The sequence below is a fragment of the Clarias gariepinus genome, chromosome 18 (assembly GCF_024256425.1).
Source record: "Clarias gariepinus isolate MV-2021 ecotype Netherlands chromosome 18, CGAR_prim_01v2, whole genome shotgun sequence".
In the NCBI taxonomy this organism is placed as follows: Eukaryota; Metazoa; Chordata; class Actinopteri; order Siluriformes; family Clariidae; genus Clarias; species Clarias gariepinus.
In genome coordinates, this window is record NC_071117.1 from 5160355 (window position 1) to 5180026 (window position 19672).

A 19672-nucleotide genomic window follows, 5' to 3' on the forward strand; every position below is an offset into this window, starting at 1 on the left:
TCTTCCCATAAATGACTCTGGTATGACAATGCTGCTTGTATAAAATGCATATTTATTGGTGGATGAATACCAGATGTGATACCAGTATCATTTGTGTTGGTCAAGATGGAAATGGATAATTTCATGTGTAATTTGACTTAATTGATGTACATCGTAACACTTATAAATACATTGGTATAGTATGCTTTGTGTGTTCCAAAGAGGGAGGACCTGTCACCTGTTAATCCACTGATTATTTCTCCTCGTTACATGTATGTTGTTGAATTAGTTTTGTCAATAAACAAAAAGAGATTTAGGTGACTATAAATGAACGTGCATTGTAAGTGGAGTGCTACAGGAGAGAGAATCTGATTTAATGGTTCTGGTGCAGTTTACTGTAACGGGTTTGACCCGTTCTTCCTGGACCCCGGCCTAAACTCTGCGCCTTGCTTTTATAATGTGGAGCCCGAGATCCTTTTAATGTTAATTATCGCCAGCCGGCCCGAATAGGCGGCTCCATCCCTTTGCATACCTGCAGAAGGGGGTGCCGTCTATCTAGGGAGCCTACGAAGTGAGCAAGGAGCGATAATAGATTTGTGGCCCTTACACATGGTACAGTGCTAACGTATTGAATGTTTAATTTTGGTATGTAATATAAGGAATACTGATTTGAATGGTTTTGTATACATTTTCTTTCTTTTCCTCCAAACTGTGACTAGCTAAATAATGGTCTGGTAGGTGATGAGAATTTGGTACAGTTAAACTGATATTACTAGGCATTACTAGGTGGTTGTCCTGCATCCTCAATAAACAAGCTACAGTTAATCCAAAATGCAGCCGCCAGGGTTCTCACCAGATCCAGAAAATATGATCATATAACACCAATATTATCATCCCTGCACTGGCTACCTGTTCAATTTAGAATTAATTACAAAATAGTACTACTTACATACAAGGCTTTAAATGGTTTAGCTCCCACATACCTAACCAGTCTTCTGAAACGCTATAATCCACCACGCTCCTTAAGATCACAAAACTCCGGACTTCTGGTAATTCCCAGAATTTTAAAATCTACAAAAGGGGGCAGGGCATTTTCATATTTAGCTCCAAAGCTTTGGAATAGCCTTCCAGACAGTTTTCGGGGAGCAGACACGGTTTCCCAATTTAAAAGTAGACTCAAGACATATCTCTTTCATCTGGCATAGGCCTACGTGTAACTCATCCCATAACCTTATACTCCAGTACACCCATCCTGAATGGCAACTACGCTAATTCTCTCCATCTTTTCTGTATTTTTCTACCCATCCCGAGGCATCTGGAGATTGTACCAGCTTCAGTAGACAAAGGCCAACCCTGCGAGGTTTCTGAGGCATCCAGAGAAAGACCAGCTCCAGCTGGATTCTGCTTTATGATGGCTGGAGCTACACATCCTGCTCCTGTGCTTCCAGTGACCCAGACCTCATTTGCCCTCTGCACCTACTGACTCCCTGTGCTAAACTGGACTTCATGTTAATCTACACAACTTCTGTTATATTGAACTTTCACTTGCACAACACACATGCTGTTATTTCTATCAGTTATCACCCAGATGAGGATGGGTTCCCTGTTGAGTCTGGTTCCTCTCCAGGTTTCTTCCTATTGCCATCTCAGGGAGTTTTTCCTTGCCACCGTAGCCGTCACCCTTGGCTTGCTCATCAGAGACATTTCATTCATCATTCATTCATCTAATTATTATCTAGACATATTTTTCTCACACATACACACTTCCAAATATTTTCTTTTATTTTCTTTTCTAAAAAAAAAATCAAAAAATTCTTTAATTTTTGTGAAGCTGCTTTGAGACAATGACCATTGTTAAAAGCGCTATATAAATAAAATTGAATTGAATTGAATATTATTCCAATATTAAAGAAGGTCTAATTACTTTTTTAATCACATGTTTTTATTCTGACAGTATGGACATGTTAAGCTTGGACAGAGAAAGCAAAGTTATAAGGAAGAATTTGTCAATAGCTAAATCCACTACTCATTCACCTGAGCAGGAGAATTTTCCACTATTTAGGAGAGAGACAAAAACCTGTTGTAGTGATATGATGAGAGACTAGAGATTCCCCAATAGGACAGGGTGCAAAAAATAATTTAGGGGACACACAAACTTTACTGGTATTTATTTATTTATTTATTTATTTATTTATTTATTGTTTACAAATATTCAGGTGCATAAAATCTTTGGTAACAAAATAATATTGTAAAAACTTTACAGTGGTACTTTATAATGTAAATTTAATCTGTTCCAGAGGCGAGTTCTTAAGGTAAATTTTCTGAAATAATATAAATGCAGATTACTAATTACCAGCAGTATGATTATATTTTTTGCATATAAAAACAATTGGAACATTTAGAAAAAAAAAACATGTAACCTCATTAAACCTGAGAGTTGCTACTATTTTTCTTTTTTCTTGTTGCTACTATCTTTGCTAACATTCTAGGGACCCATGGTTCTGTGTATTCACTAAATCTTGTACAAGAAACAAAACAAACACAAAAAAGCAACAAAAAAAGGAAACTTGCCTTGCTTATATTTGCACTGATGTAACCATGTTTTGAACGACTCCCAAACATTAGCTGATGTTCGGTTCAGCTCGGTTTGGTTGCTCAGATGCCAAACATGCAAAAATTTTCAAATTTACATTTTTAAGATGAAACACAATATTAAGGTCGGAGGTTTGTATGCTGAGGTACCACTGCCATTTAAATTTGTTTTACTTACACTGAAACTAAATGAGCAGTGTATGGGACACAGTGAAATAGCATGCATCCTCTTATACATAAAAAAAAGAAAAAAATTAGAAAATGAGTTATTTATGTACAGGAGGTCAAAAGGAATCATACAGTGATATTGACCTTTACATGTCTGTAATTTGCTGATGTTTCTGGTGTAAAGAAACGATTCAGTTTCTCCACTTCAGTGAGGATCTCTCTCTATTTATCAACTGTTTTAGCTCTCATTTAAAAGTCTAAAAGAAAACACACAGTAACATCAGAAATGTGTGTTAAAGCAGAACATTTATTAAATTAACCATCATCACGCTGTCTGTTTTATTTTTACAAATATTACTGATTAGGAAATAAATATAAAATTACTGTTGGAGTTACAGTTATAGAGCTACAAATTTAGAGAAATACTGTTACATGAGTCTAATAACATTTCTGAGTTTAATAGTTAAAACTCACTCTTCATTCTAGCAGTCAGAGGATGAGAGCATGTCAGGAGGAGGACTGGGATGAGAAAACTGTGAAAGAAAAAAGAAAAATGCCATGCCTTCTTAAAGGTGTCTGTAAAATAAAGGTTTCGTAGTTGAATGAGTCACTAGGTCTGTCCGCTGTGCTTTACTAAGATTTTTAGTATTTAAAAATATCTTCATTCATTAATTAATAGAAATTATTCATTAATAGCAAAATAGCAAAAGACAGAATATTTATATGCTTAACAAGCAGCTGATGTCGTGTATATCATGTATAATTTCCCCACGGGGATGAATAAAGTATCTATTTATTTATCTTAACCATTTTTAACATGAAATCTTAAAGGACAAAGGATGGAAGTTGGACAGATATTCATCCAGGGGTTAACCAGGAGGTGTCAGCTCAAGAGAGGAGAAGAGAGAGAAAGTGTGGGAAAGTTAGCACCTTAGGAGCAGATCCAAAAGGAGACAGGAAGGTAGTAGCAAGAAAGATTTAACACATTAATATCAGAACCATGAGGAAGAGATCAGTGCCTGTATTTACTGAGCATCATTTACAGAATAACACCATTTTTTGTCCTATTTTCAGGAGTAGGAGTAAAAGATATTAATCAAAGTTCTCAAAATAGGAAATCAGTCCCATCTACACCAAAATAAAGGAAAGCTCTGGAGATGTCCTAAAAAGTTAGGAGTAGTGATAACCTGGTCGTCAGGCAGAGACGTGGGTGGAGGAGAGATGTTTTAGTGACAAGGAGCACATAAAAGATATGCTTGGACAAAAATGTAATAATTTTATTTATTTATAAACATTATGTGCGATATGTAACTGGTTAGTTAACGAACATGTCGTATGTTGTCAGCAAACAGCATTTTTCTTTTTTTTTTACTAACAGTAAAGATGCAGCTTTAAAACAGTGCCACAGTCGACAGTTTCGGAAATATTAAATTAAACTCATCATACATTTCCCCAACAACGAGAAATCAGCGAAAAATCAACGAGAATAAACTGTATTCATGTCATGGTCATCATCTATTGGGGGCACACACAATAAAATAACGATATTTATTTTAACACTTTATATATTTATATTAAATGATTTATGATATACAAAATGAGCTTAAGCAACAGTTTTGTGAGATCTCTGTTAAATGCAACACTTAATCACGTCATTAACACGGCGTATCACTGTGTTTAACACTCCTCAGGCAGCAAACTGACAGGTGGCACTGACGCTTTCACAAATCGCCTCCACTCACTTATTATCTTTAGAGGTAAGAGTAGGGCAGAATTTTCTTTAAAGAGGTCCAATTATGCCATTTTAAAGGTTGCTGATATTGCTTAATGAGTCTCTTAAAACAGGTTTATTTGTATGCAAGGTCAAAAAACGTTTTCTCCAAAAATAGACTTAATTTTACCCCATTTCTAAATGATTCGTAAACGACTCGTGTGAAGCTGTTTGAAGATTCAGTCTGTCTTAACCCCTCCTTTCCGTGAGCCCTCACTGCTGTGATTGGTCAGATGGCGCGGTGATTTATGATTGGTCTACCGCTACAGCATGTGTCGGAAAACGAAACTAGTTGTTTGTGATGTAGAATGTGGGTGGGCACAGTGTTCGCGATGTAGAACGTGGGCAGACATTATGCAAATATGTTACGGAGTGACGTCGATCCGTAAAAGACTAAACATTGATTTGCTAACAACTCGTTTAGGCGAATGTGAGCTGATTCTTTTTTTTTATAGACAAAAACTCCATTTATCGTGCACTGTCAGCGTCACAGATAATGCAGATAGTTCATGTTCACATTCAGCTACATGACACACTGCATGAAAGAAAATATTTGAAAAAGCATAATAGAACCTCTTTAATTATTTCTTTACATGTTACTTCCTCCTCCACAATAAATGCTCTCATCCTCTCTCCAGTCTCACATTCTGTTCTAAATCATGTTGATCAGATTATTACAGATCTAATATAGGGGCTTTAAACAGTTGTGATTAGGATGATGTCATACACCGAGTCACACATCTATAAGTTTTGTCTGTGTGTATGAAGCTTCCACACAACTGCTTCTAATTTCACCATTTTGCTTTTCCACCGTTTAAACTACCAAAAACCTCTAAAAATTACAACACCCAATATAACATGCAGCTTACTGTATGGCTCTTAATGTCGCAGTCCTACTCCTTGCTGAAAGTAAGAGTAAGAAAATTCATAAAGAACTTTTATGTCCCACTCAGAGGTAGGAATATTTTCAGTCCTTAATGATCTTTGAGCGTGATTACTTTGATTGATTTCGAGATGCTTAATAAATACAAGCCTGTTTTAACATATTTCATATCAAAATTCTCCTAAATATAGTGTCTAACTCCAAAGCTAAAAAATAAAGAAAAAAATATGAAACAATTCATTTTAATTGTGTATTTTAAATGTATATTTACAATATAATTATGATTCAGTTAGATAATAATCATCAAATTTTTACAAAAAATAATATTCTTGTGTAAACACGTACTGTAAGTGTGTGATACACATCATCAGATGTCCGGCCTGTGGGGTCGAGAGCTGCGTACGTGTCGTCTTTATCACTCGGCCCAGCGTTCTGCAGAGAGGAGGGGTGAAGAACATGAGTAGGATTCCGCTGAAGATCTTTACTGTAAGAGTTTATTATGAACAAAGCACACCTGATGAACATTTCTGTAATAACTCACCTGATAGTCACCTGCATCTGCCTTTTTCTTCTGTCTCTTCCATCTGCGCACACAAAGTCAAATATTTATCCATCGTAAGCATCTTCAGAGTAATTAGTAATGAATTTATCAGCAAAAATAAAGGGACAAACGTGATAAAGAGCAGTTGAAAACGTTTACTAATTTTGTCATATTGTGGCGTGGGCGGGGTCTCGACTAGCAACCATCATGCTTTGCGGGAGGGGTTGTTGTGTGTTCACCCTGTTGGGGAAAGGTGTTTGGGGTTAGTGGCTTCTGACAGGTTGTGTGTGTGTGGGTTAGATGTGTGTCCGTTAGATGTGTGTTCTATTGATTGTCGATTCGTGTGTGACCTGTTGAATGTGCTATTCATGCTATGTCGTGCTGTGCTGAATAAATTACTCCCAGCCATTTTCATTGTGCAGCAAGGAAGCTCACTCGTCTCTCCAAATTCCTTCTTAGCGGTGAAAAGCGCTACATTTGGTGTCAGTGGAATGGAGAGTAACGGGTTAGAGCGCACCCTGGAGGACATCCGCAGAATTCAGTTAGGCCGCCGAGTAGCAGAACCGTGGAGGGGGAGGAAACCCCTCCCTGACGGGGCCAGCGCGAGCAAAGAGCGGCAACCGGAGCGGAGCGGCGCGTTTAAGATTCCGGCACTGGACCTCAGAAACAGCCATCCAGGTGGCCCTCTCGCTGGAGGGCGATGTGCTCCAGGCGTTGGAAGACCTCCGGGCTGATGAGCGAAAGGACTGGGCGAAACTGTGGGAGTCGCTCCACTTCCGGTTCGGCGCGGGCGACCTTCGAGCGGCGCGCCTCCCAGCCACTGGGGGCGTTCGCCATGGACATAAGATGTCTCGCGCGCCTCCCACAGCCGCCCTTGTTTCCCCAACTGCTAGATTTAACTTCCGGTCGGGACGTGTAGTAAATTGCGCGGGGTCTACGTGAACTGTGGCCTGGACAACGTTTTACTACGGGCGCTCGTAGACACCGGCTCTACAGTTTCGCTGCTGCGCTGGGGATTATTGGAACAAGGCGAGCGCGGTTGTACACTGCCGGACCCAGCCTTAAACATTTGCACCATGTCGGGGAGCTATCTGGAGATACGGCCTGTCGCACAGTGCGGATACAAGTAGGTGCAACGATTCTTATCCGTTACCGCGAATAGATGATGCGCTGGAACACTTTGCGGGCTCAACATTATTTAGCTTGTTGGATCTGCATAGCGGGTACTGGCAAGTAGAGCTCGCCCCGGAAGAACGACCTAAAACCGCTTTCTTGATCAGGCAAGGGCTATGGCAATTTCGGCACATGCCGTTCGGCCTGTGTAATGCTCCAGCTATGTTTGAATGGTTGATGAAGAAAGTGTTGGCAAATATTCCTCGCAACCATTGTGTCGTCTACCTAGACGATTTACTGGTGCACGGCAAAAAGTTTGAGGTCACGCTAGCTAACCTACGGGAGATATTTCTGGCTATCCGGCGGGCGAATTTGCGGCTCAATCCCAAAAAGTGCCAGCTGTTGCGGCAAAAGACCGTTTTTCTAGGACATGTAATTAGTGCTCAAGGGATTGCCACCGATCCAGCCAAAATTGCTGCGGTACAGAATTAGCCTGAATCGATAAATGTTTCGCAGCTACACACCTTCCTCGGGTTAGCCTCTTACTATTGCCGGTTGTGAAGGATTTTGCCACGATCGCCAGCCCGCCGCACGGGCTTACGAGAAAGAACCAGCCGTTTCGCTGAGACAGGGTGCACGCCGTATTTATACGGGCAATCCTTCCTGCTGCGGACCGATCACGCTTCGCTGGTGTGGCTGCTTAGTTTTAAAGAGCCCGAGGGGCAGTTACTGCGCTGGCTCGAGCGGTTGCAGGACTACAATTTTACCGTTCAGCACCGAGCAGGAAAATTGCATGCTAACGCCGATGCTTTAACCCGCCGGCCGTGCAGCAAAGAGCGTTGTCGGTACTGCGAGTGAGTGAAAGAGCGCGTGGGTGGTTGCGACTTCGGTGCGGAAAGGTTTACTCTACCGCCACTGGGAACGGCTGTGCGGTGCTGGCGAATATTTTCAGGTGCTGGTGCCGCGGACTCTGCGGGAACGCGTGTTAGGGATGGTTCATGGGCATGCAGGTGCAGGACACTTCGGAGTAACGAAAACTCTGCGGCGGTTGCGCGCTCGCTTCTACTGGCCGGGCTGTCATACTGATAGTGAACTCTTTGTTCACACATGTGATGTCTGCACGGCAAAGAAGGGCCCTACCCAGCGCTCGTGAGCACCCTTGCTGGATTTTCGGGTGGGGGCACCTATGGAGCGGATGGGCGTGGACATTCTCGAGCCGTTTCCCATTTCCGATCGCCGGAACCGGTATGTGCTGGTGGCCATGGACTATTTCACCAAGTGGCCGGAGGCTTTTGCTGTTCTTGACCAGAGCGCTTCCACCACGGCTCGAGTGATGGTGGATGAGGTGTTCAGCCGATTCGGCGCCCTGGAGCAGTTACACAGCGATCAGGGGCGTAACTTCGAGGCGGAGGTGTTTGCGGCGGTGTGCGAGCGCCTCCGGGTGAAAGAGACCCGCACTATGCCCCTTCATCCGCAAAGTGACGGCCTCATGGAAACGTTTCAATCGGACGCTTACCACCCAACTCACCGTGCTTACCAGCGACCGGCAGAAGGATTGGGACGAACATTTGCCTCTCGTACTTTGGGCATATCGCACAGCAGTACAGGAGTCCTTACAGCTGACGCCAGCTGCGTTAATATTCGGCCGCGAGTTGCGCACTCCCTTGGACCTTGTGTTCGGGCCACCTTCACAATAGGATTTGCCCACGAAGCCTGGGTTGGATTATTTTTGTTCCCTAAAAGACAAACTGTTCCGTGTCCACGAGTTGGTGCCTAAACACTTGGCGGACGCCGGTGTTAAGCAGCGCCGTGTGTATGATACTCACAGCCGGGGGCGAGACTTTGCTACTGGGGAGCAGGTTTGGGTGTATTCCCCCGGAAGGAAAAGGGAGCTCTCGCTCAAGCTTATGTCTCACTGGGTGGGCCCCTGCATGTTAATTACCCAGCTCTCCGATGTAGTCTACCGGGTGCGGTTGACGGGGCGGTCGCGAGTCGTCGTGTTCCACTGGGACCGTCTCGCTCCCTATCAGCACAACGCCAGCGAAACCTCGAACTCTGTGGAGGCCGGTCCGCTTCAGGGAGAGGGTTTGGCCCTCCTTCCCCCGCAAAAAGACTCCGGCGTTCACAACGCCAGCGCCGACCACCGTCACACCTCCAAGACTGAGTTCGCCATCATGACCGCAGCCCGGGTGGGGGCAGTGTGGCTTGGGCGGGGTTTCGACTAGCAACCATCATGCTTTGCCGGAGGGGTTGTTGTGTGTTCACCCTGTTGGGGAAAGGTGTTTGGGGTTAGTGGCTTCGGCCAGGTTGTGTGTGTGTGTGGGTTAGATGTGTGTTCGTTAGATGTGTGTTCTATTGATTGTCGATTCGTGTGTGACCTGTTGAATGTGCTATTTATGCTATTTCGTGCTGTGCTGAATAAATTACTCCCAGCCATTTGCATTGGGCAGTAAGGAAGCTCACTTGTCTCTCCAAGTTTCTTCTTAGCGGTGAAAAACGCTACAATATTATTACTCTCTGATACACAAGATCATCTATAACAAAACGTTACATTTGAATTAGTGATGTGTCTGTGGCCAACGATACTGCTCTTAGAGCTGCTCTTTAAAGTGAACGATCGGAGTCGGCTTCTGCTCTTAGAGCTGCTCTTTTTTTTTTTTTTCTTTTTCCTATAGTTAAACAATCACGTGTGGCTTAAATATGTCATGATGTGTGGAATAAATGTGAAATTAAGGTGTAATGAATCAATGCAGTAATAAATGTATTTGGAAATGAATAAATATGGAAAAAAATAAATAGGTTAACTATTAAATACGTAGATGAGTAAATAAATTGATATGTAGGACAAAAATGGACAAAATCTAAACAGAATAAATAATTTTAGAAAAATAAGTCATTTGTTAAATGATTAAGAACATTTTAACTTTTTATTGTTTTTTTTTTGGTGAATTTAATTATATTTGAATTAGCATGCACATTTGTTATTATTATTATTATTATTATTATTATCATTAAGTATTTTTAGCCATGCAAACATTTCGCTGTAATGTTTTTTTTTTTTTTCTCTCATTAAAACTCAATTAACATGTAAGTGATACTAAAGTGCATACTTAAATTACCATAAAAACATACCATAAAGGTAAGCTTTATTTATCTTTGGTGCAAAAATTATGAAAGATTTCAGTACAGATTCTTGCTTATAAAATAAATCTACACTGATATAACCAAAACAATTATTTCTCAAAACTGAAAAGTCAAACTGCTCAAATATTCTTACCTCAGCCAGAAGAGAGAAGAGAGAAGAGCTAAAAGACTAAAACATCCAACTCCAACAGCTACATAAGAAATAACGGAACCGCTTCCTAGCACACACACACAGATATTATTTAGAAGTTCCTCCAATATGGGTGATATCTAGCAGAGCAGTAATCAAACAGAACTAAATCATCATCACTCTCACCATTTAAAGTGACGGACACTGCAGCTGATCTCTCAGAGCCGTGTTTATTCTGAGCCTCGCAGTAGTACTGTCCACTCTGTAGAGCTCTGTAACTCTGTCCAGATCCTACAGCTGAGGATTCATTCACCTTAAACCAGGTGTAGATCTCCACAGGTGGGTTAGCATCACTGCTGCAGGTCAGAGTCACTGAAATGCCCTCCACTATCTCACCAGAGGAGCTGATGGACACTGAGACATTCTTTGGGCGATCTAAAGAGGACAGGAATGTTATACTTTAAAGTAAATCTATAATAGATTTATCTCTTACTGGCTGTGAGATGATCTTCATTCATAACTTACACAGAACATTCAGAGTTACACTGCTGGAGTCCTGATGTCCGACTTTATTACTGCACTTGCACTTGTACTCTCCACTGTCCTCAGAGCTGATGTTGGAGATGGTGTAGGTCTTTCTTTTTCCTATTGATTTCCTCCCCCTAAACCAGGTGTATGTACCCACAGGTGGGTTAGCATTACTGCTGCAGGTCAGAGTCACTGAACTGTCCTCCACTATCACACCAGAGAAACTGATGGACACAGAGACATTCTTTGGGCGATCTAAAGAGGACAGGAATGTTACACTATAAAGAAAGTCTTTAAACTTTTATCTGTTATTAAATTTGTGAGCTTCATCACTAACTTACAAAGAACATTCAGAGTTACACTGCTGGACTCCTGAGATCCAACTTCATTACTGCACTTGCACTTGTACTCTCCACTGTCCTCAGAGCTGATCTTAGAGATGGTGTAGGTCCTTCCTTTTCCTATTGATGTCATATCCTTAAACCAGGTGTAGTTCTCCACAGGTGGGTTGGCATCACCGCTGCAAGTCAGAGTCACTGAACTGCCCTCCACTATCTCACCAGAGGGACTGATGGACACTGAGACATTTTTTGGGTGGTCTAAAGAGGACAGGACTGTTACACTATGAAGAAATTTATTTCATAGCATGCTTTTCTGTTATTGGCTTTGAGAGCTTCATCATTAACTTACACAGAACATTCAGAGTTACACTGCTGGAGTCCTGATGTCCGACTTCGTTACTGCACTTGCACTTGTACTCTCCACTGTCCTTAGAGCTGATGTTGGAGATGGTGTAGGTCTTTCCTTTTCCTATTGATTTTCTCCCCCTAAACCAGGTGTAGGTACCCACAGGTGGGTTAGCATCACTGCTGCAGGTCAGAGTTACTGAACTTGACTCCACTATCTCACCAGAGGGACTGATAGACACAGAGACATTCTTTGGGCGATCTAAAGAGGACAGGAATGTTACACTATAAAGAAAGTCTTTAAACATTTATCTGTTATTGAATTTGTGAGCTTCATCACTAACTTACAAAGAACATTCAGAGTTACACTGCTGGACTCCTGATGTCCAACTTCATTACTGCACTTGCACTTGTACTCTCCACTGTCCTCAGAGCTGATGTTGGAGATGGTGTAGGTCCTTCCTTTTTCTACTGATGTCATATCCTTAAACCAGGTGTAGATCTCCACAGGTGGGTTGGCATCACTGCTGCAAGTCAGAGTCACTGAACTGCCCTCCACTATCTCACCAGAGGGACTGATGGACACTAAGACATTTTTTGGGTGATCTAAAGAGGACAGGACTGTTACACTATGAAGAAATTTATTTCATAGCGTGCTTTCATGTTATTGGCTTTGAGAGCTTCATCATTAACTTACACAGAACATTCAGAGTTACACTGCTGGACACCTGATGTCCGACTTCATTACTGCACTTGCACTTGTACTCTCCACTGTCCTCAGAGCTGATCTTAGAGATGGTGTAGGTCCTTCCTTTTCCTACTGATATCATCTCTTTAAACCAGGTGTAGATCTCCACAGGTGGGTTAGCATCACTGCTGCAGGTCAGAGTCACTGAACTGTCCTCCACTATCTCACCAGAGGGACTGATGGACACTGAGACCTTTTTTGGAGAATCTAAAAGGTTCCATGATAAGTTTGAGGAAGGAAATTCATAGCCATAAGACTGTTTGTCAATATTTTTATTTATTTATTTATTCATCTATTTTATAAAACACAATTCTTTGCCATTAAAATTTCCTATTTTGAGAATATGTTTATACAGTAATAATTCTGGGACGACTCCTGTTACATGTGATTCTGAATAGATTTGTTATGCCTTAATGCATAAAGTTACCTGTGTCTTCATTTTTTTATTATTTTTTTCATTATCTTATGATTATTTAATAAAGGAATATCATCTCCTGACATGCCAATCACAATTAATGTAGTTCAAGTTTATAGTTAATGTTGTTTTTACCTTCTTTAATTACACCTGCAATTTAACATTTATTCCTCTACAATATATAAAAAGAAGGTAAATAGATCTCACATCTGACTCTAAGTGTGTGAGCAGGAGAGGGGAGATGTTCATATCCTCTTACAGCACAGCTATAACTGCCTGCATCCTCACTGCTGACCGACTGCAGGTGGACTTTATTGCTCTTGATGGTGTTTGTGGTTAAATCACGGCTGGTTTTGTACCAGATGAATGTTGGATCAGTCAGACTGCAGGTGGTTTTACAGGTCAGAACGGCTGATTGTCCCTCTGTCACTTCTGCAGGAGCAATCACCTGAAGATCTTAAACACAGAGAGACACATTACATCTGCTTTATTAAATAATTTAAATGTACATAATTGTCAAGTGAATGGAAAATCATAAATGGTTTTCCATTTTTTTTTATTATTAAAAAAAAAAATGTGGTGTGCACCAGTATTCATTCCACTTCATTCTGATAACCCTAACTATCAAGTGGAACCAACTGCCTTCAGAAGTCATCTAATTAGTAAATATACCTGTGTGTAATTATACCTGTCTATTGTATACATATGTGTAATTTAATCATAGTATGAATACAGCTGTTCTGTGAAGCCCTCAGGGGTTTGTTGGAGAACAGTGAACAAACAGAATCATAAATCCCAAGGAACACCAGACAGAATAAAGTTGTGGAGAAGTTAAAGTAGTGTTAGATTAATACCCCAAGCTTTGAACATTTAATGGAGCATTGTTTAATACATCATCCACACACACACACACACACAGTATATACTGTATATATATACACACACACACACACACACACAAACACACACACACACACACACACACACACACACACACACACACACACACACTGTGTATACTATATATAAACACATACTGAAACTGCAAAAATTGCGATATTGACATATTCCAGTCAAACTGCACAAAGCTTTTACTAAAACCCAGTATTGTTAGATTTAAGCATTTTCATTTGTTTGTGCATTGAATGCTTATTTACTAAAAATGCCTGCATTTGCAGCCAGCTCATCTGCGCATTCCTAGCATGATCATAATAATTTTGTGAAGATACTCGTCATCTCTGGCTGACATGAGCTCTTAAGAGTTTAGTTTTAGCTTTGTTTGTTTCAGCACTTTCACATACAGAAATTGACATTTAATATAGCCAAACCGTAAATTGTATTTTACGTTCATGCTGTAAGATCCAACGAGAACATTCCAAGGTCCAAGGGCTAATTAATGTCTTTGTTTGTAATGTTAGTAAATAATAGTTTAGGTGTTTCATTAAAACAAAAATGTCTTAGAAATCTTTATTAAGCTCTTATGACCCTACTTCATCTAAAAGAGATGGTTATTATCTAAAGAGACCTGAGTGATACATTAAAAAAAAATACCTGTAACAATGAGAATAACTCCAGGTTTACCAAACCATTTTTCTTCATTCGTTCTGATTCTGAAGTAGTATTCATTTTGATCTGATTTCTTCACATCACTCAGTCTGAGGGAGAAGTGTTTCTCTTCATCTCCTAAATACTCCACTCTGCCTGAGTAACCTGGTTCATCAAACAGACCAGTGTCTTTACCTTCAAATGGGTTTATTAGCCAAAATGTCTCTGTCACTGTAAGACGTGTTGGGTGTGTGTACGAGCCGTTCATAAACACTGTAGATCTTTTTAAAGCACAGAGATTGTTCTGGCTGTATGTCACACTCCATTCATTCCCAAAAGCTCCTGAAACATGATACATGAAAGAGGTTATTAGAGGTCATTGTCCTAAGCCCCATAAAACATTGAGTTAGGCTAACAGCTTCTCTTCTCTCTTCTGGAACTCTGGGTTCAAAATATGCAAATAAGCACATTTGTCTATAAACACACACACACATACACTCACCTAAAGGATTATTAGGAACACCTGTTCAATTTCTCATTAATGCAATTATCTAATTTCATGACAGCCACAGGTTGAAAAAGAGTCAAAGTCACCTTTATGAATTAAGATTGATGCTGCTTTTTTCCGAGTTCCGCCAGACAGACCAATTTTTCAACTTTTAGTCCCCTTACGAAGAGTGAACATATAACTGATAAGTATTTTATCTTATAATATATTCACTCGAAACGCGTGTTATATCGTTAGGTTTTAATTGTTTTGCAGCACACCGCTTCTAGCCGGCTTTCCATTAGCATCGCTAGCCCGTTAGCCCGGCTGTAACAAGTTTGTTTACGCTTTTTCACACCGGTTATTTCCATTTTTAGACACCATGTCGGTTGTGTCTCTGCCTCTGTGTGCAGGTGAGAATACATTGGAGCTGCACTTGGTGGATTTGGAGCTGGAGGCCGTAGAAAAGCTGATCCGCGACCTACAGGTGAAGCTGGCCCGGCTACAGCAGCGGAAAGCCACGCTGGAATCGTCGCGGACCGACGCTCACCTGTCCCAGGTAAATTCTCGGCGTGAGAATTCTCCCACAACCTCTACCCTGCGTGTTTCTCTGCCCAGGTCCAGCCCGCCCAGGTTTCTTTCACCCCGGCGCTGGGATACCATAAAGCCTGGATACTGCAACAGCGGAAGATGTGCGCCAAGCCCCGGACAAGGACCTCTCCTCCACCGCCACCACCCGTCTTCGAAATCTCAACCCGAAACCGCTTCACTCCTCTCCGTGAGATGGCACACGATGCGCTGGTCATCGGAGATTCCATCGTCCGGCACGTGCGTGCTACCACGGCTAAAGGTAAGGCGTACACACGCTGTTTACCTGGTGCACGTGTTCTTGATGTTGCTTCACAGGTGCCTGCGGCCCTGAGGAAGAACATTCGAGCTGTGGTTCTTCATGCTGGTACGAACGACATCAGGCTGAGGCAGACGGAGATCCTAAAGAAGGACTTCAGGAGCCTGGTTGAGAAGGTCCGCAGCACATCACCCACGACAAAGATCGTCGTATCTGGACCGCTTCCAACATTTCAGCGAGGAATCGAGAGGTTCAGTTGATTATTTGCTTTTAATGAATGGTTAAAATCTTGGTGTCAACAACAGAGATTACCCTTTGTTGATAACTGGAAGTTTTCTGGGAGTGTCCTAGGCTCTACCACACCGATGGCCTGCACCCTAGCAGAGCTGGAGCAGCAGTCCTTTCAGACAACATCTCCAGGACATTACAAACCATCTGACTGGTAAGTCATACCTTAGATTCTTTAGATATTAGCCACAATACAACTTACCATACTAATAGACGCACACACATAGCTTGTCCTATAGAAATTGTGTCTGTTCCCCGAATAGTGAGAAAAAAGAATAAATTTGTTAAATTTGCCCGAAACAATTTGATAACCATAAAACCAGAAAAAGGCCAAATAAGTAATCAAAATCTACCTCTAAAGTTTGGACTTCTCAACATTAGATCCCTTGCGCCTAAAGCACTTATTGTTAATGAAATGATCTCGGATTATTGCCTTGACGCACTCTGCCTCACCGAAACCTGGCTTAAACCAAATGAATATATTGGTCTGAATGAGTCTACTCCGTCAGGATATTTCTATAAGCATGAGCCCCGTCTAACTGGTCGCGGTGGTGGTGTCGCCATTATCTACAATGATGTACTCACTGTTACTGAGAAAATAAGGCCCAGGTTTAACTCATTTGAAGTGCTCATCATTAATGTTGCACTCAGTAAAATACATAATAAACCCGCGCTATATTTTACTCTGGCCACAGGGTCATATGTCGATTTTCTTAAAGAATTTAAACATCTGCTATCAAACCTTTTGGTTAACAACAAAGTGTTGATAGTAGGAGACTTTAACATTCATGTAGATGATGCTAACGATGCTTAAGCACTCGCATTTATGGATTTACTAAATTCCTTTGGGGTTAAACAAAATATAAATGGAGCAACTCACCACTTTAATCATACACTAGATTTAATTATATCCCATGTTATAGATGTCTCTAATATAGAGATCTTACCTCAAAGTGATGATTTCACAGATCATCACCTCCTGATATATACTCTACCGATAGAACAGATTAGCTGTCCCCACGTCATTAATTTGTTAGAAATATGAATCCCACTACTAAAGACAGATTCACAAGTAATCTGCCGGATCCATTTTTTACCAGTACATTAGACACTGTTGCTCCCATCAGATTAAAAAAAGTCAGAGATAAAACACTTGCACCGTGGTACAACAGTCATACTCGCGCCCTAAAGAGAGCAACCCGTAACCTCGAGTGAAAATGGAGGAAAACTAAATTAGAAGTTTTTCGAATTGCGTATAAAGACAGTATGTGCAGCTATAGACAGGCTGCCTAACAAAACCCAAGATGCCCGCAGAGAGTATCCCATCACAGTTTAGAAGTGAAGACTTTATGGACTTCTTTAATGAAAAAATCAATAGTATCAGGAAGAAAATAACGGAGGTTCAACCTCTAATACTATCTCACGATCCAGTTCAGCCTATAGCTTCACATTTAGATTTTCAGTGCTTTACAGGTATTTATACAGACAGGAAGAGCTGTATAAACTTATCACCTCAGCTAAATCAACAATGTGCCTGTTAGACCCAATACTAACCAGATTTTTAAAAGAAGTGATGCTTACGGTTGGAGAGCCACTTCTAAACATTATTAATTCTTCATTATGTCCAGGTCACGTCCCTAAACCTTTGAAGTTGGCAGTTATTAAGCCGCTTCTTAAAAAATCTATTTGAACGCGAATAAAATAACAAATTACAGACCGATTTCAAACCTTCCGTTCATATAAAAAATATTAGAAAAAGTAGTATCAGCTCAAATATGCACATTCTTGCAGGAAAACAACATCCTAGAAGAATTTCAGTCAGGTTTCAGGCCCCATCATAGTACAGAAACTGCACTAGTTAAGATTGCGAACGACTTGTTTTTAGCTTCAGACCAAGGCTGCATCTCAATACTAGTCTTACTTGATCTTAGTGCTGCATTCGACACCATAGATCATAATATTTTCATAGATCGCCTACAAAATCATATAGGTATTCAGGGGCCCGGCATTAAAATGGTTTAGATCATACCTGTCTGATTAATACCATTTTGTAGATCTAAATGGAGTGCTGTCTGATGTAATGCTAGTAAAATATGGGGTCCCACAAGGGTCAGTTTTAGGACCTCTGCTGTTCTCAATATACATGCTTCCCTTGAAGGCATGGGATTAGTTTCCGTTGTTATGCTGATGAGACCCAATTATATATCTCAACAAAACCAGACGAAATACCCAAGTTGTCTAGATTAACCGAGTGTGTCCAGGACATAAAAGATTGGATGACCAATAACTTTCTTTTACTAAACTCAGACAAGACAGAGAAATTACTCATCGGCCCAAAAACCAGCACACAACAGCTTTCACAATTCAGCCTGCGTTTAGAAGGATGTACTGTTACTAGCAGCTCAACAGTAAAAGACCTGGGCGTAATATTAGACAGTAACTTAGACAGTCCTTTGAAAATCTTTGAAAATATTAGACAGTAACCTAGACAGTCCTTTAAAAATCATATTTCCAATATCACAAAAACAGCCTTTTTCCATCTTAGAAATATTGCCAAACTTAGGAGCATCCTATCCGTATCTGATGCAGAAAAGCTAGTTCATGCATTCATGACCTCCAGACTGGACTATTGTAATGCATTACTAGGTGGTTGTTCTGCATCCTCAATAAACAAGCTACAGTTAGTCCAAAATGCAGCCGCCAGGGTTCTCACTAGGTCCAGAAAATATGATCATATAACCCCAATATTATCATCCCTGCACTGGCTACCTGTTCAGTTTAGAATTAATTACAAAATAGTACTACTTACATACATGGCTTTAAATGGTTTAGCACCCACATACCTAACCAGTCTTCTGAAACGCTACAATCCACCACGCTCCGTAAGTTCACAAAACTCCGGACTTCTGGTAATTCCCAGAATTTTAAAATCTACAAAAGGGGGTAGGGCATTTTCATATTTAGCTCCAAAACTTTGGAATAGCCTTCCAAACAGTGTTCGGGAAGCAGACACGGTTTCCCAATGCAAAAGTAGACTCAAGACGCATCTCTTTAATCTGGCATACGCGTAACTCATCCCATAACCCCATACTCCAGTACATCGATCCTGAATGGCAACTACGCTAATTCTCTCTATCTTTTATGTATTTTTCTACCCATCCCGAGGCATCTGGAGATTGTGCCAGCTTCAGTAGACAAAGGCCAACCCTGCGAGGTTTCTGAGGCATCCAGAGAAGGACCAGCTCCATCTGGATTCTGCTGTATGATGGTTGGAGCTTCGCATGCTGCTCCTGTGCTTTCAGTGACCCAGACCCCATCTGCCCTCTGCACTTACTGACTCCCTGTGTCATGTTAATCTACACAACTTCTGTTATATTGAACTTTCACTTGCGCAACACACATGATGTTATTTCTATCTGTTATCACCCAGATGAGGATGGGTTCCCTGATTCCTATTGCCATCTCAGGGAGTTTTTCCTTGCCACCGTCGCCGTCACCCTTGGTTCGCTCATCAGAGACATTTCATTCGTCATTCATTCATCTAATTATTATCTTGACACAATATTCTCACACATAAACACTTCCAAATATTTTCTTTTTTTTTTTTTTTTTAAATGTTTGTGAAGCTGCTTTGAGACAATGACCATTGTTAAAAGCACTATATAAATAAAATGTAATTTAATTTAATTTAATTTAATTAATCAACCCATAACATGGCAGTTGCTTCAATGCATTTAGGGGTGTGGTCCTGGTCAAGACAATCTCCTGAACTCCAAACTGAATGTCAGAATAGGAAAGAAAGGTGAT

The 19672-nt window shown here is 41.0% G+C and overlaps 1 protein-coding gene across 1 annotated transcript in view; it reads right to left on the reverse strand.

Moving 5' to 3' along the window:
- Positions 1 to 5389: 5389 nt before the first annotated feature.
- Positions 5390 to 19672, reverse strand: part of LOC128506995 (sialoadhesin-like) — a 444701-nt gene continuing 430418 nt past the window's right edge. The window contains exons 23-32 of the mRNA XM_053477610.1: positions 12906 to 13154; positions 12284 to 12490; positions 11884 to 12141; positions 11540 to 11797; positions 11191 to 11448; positions 10508 to 10756; positions 6499 to 6664; positions 5935 to 5977; positions 5739 to 5825; positions 5390 to 5413 (exon numbers count right to left, since the gene is read on the reverse strand). Coding sequence (XP_053333585.1) covers positions 5390 to 5413; positions 5739 to 5825; positions 5935 to 5977; positions 6499 to 6664; positions 10508 to 10756; positions 11191 to 11448; positions 11540 to 11797; positions 11884 to 12141; positions 12284 to 12490; positions 12906 to 13154 — 1799 coding nt within the window. The remainder of the gene's footprint in view (positions 5414 to 5738; positions 5826 to 5934; positions 5978 to 6498; positions 6665 to 10507; positions 10757 to 11190; positions 11449 to 11539; positions 11798 to 11883; positions 12142 to 12283; positions 12491 to 12905; positions 13155 to 19672) is intronic.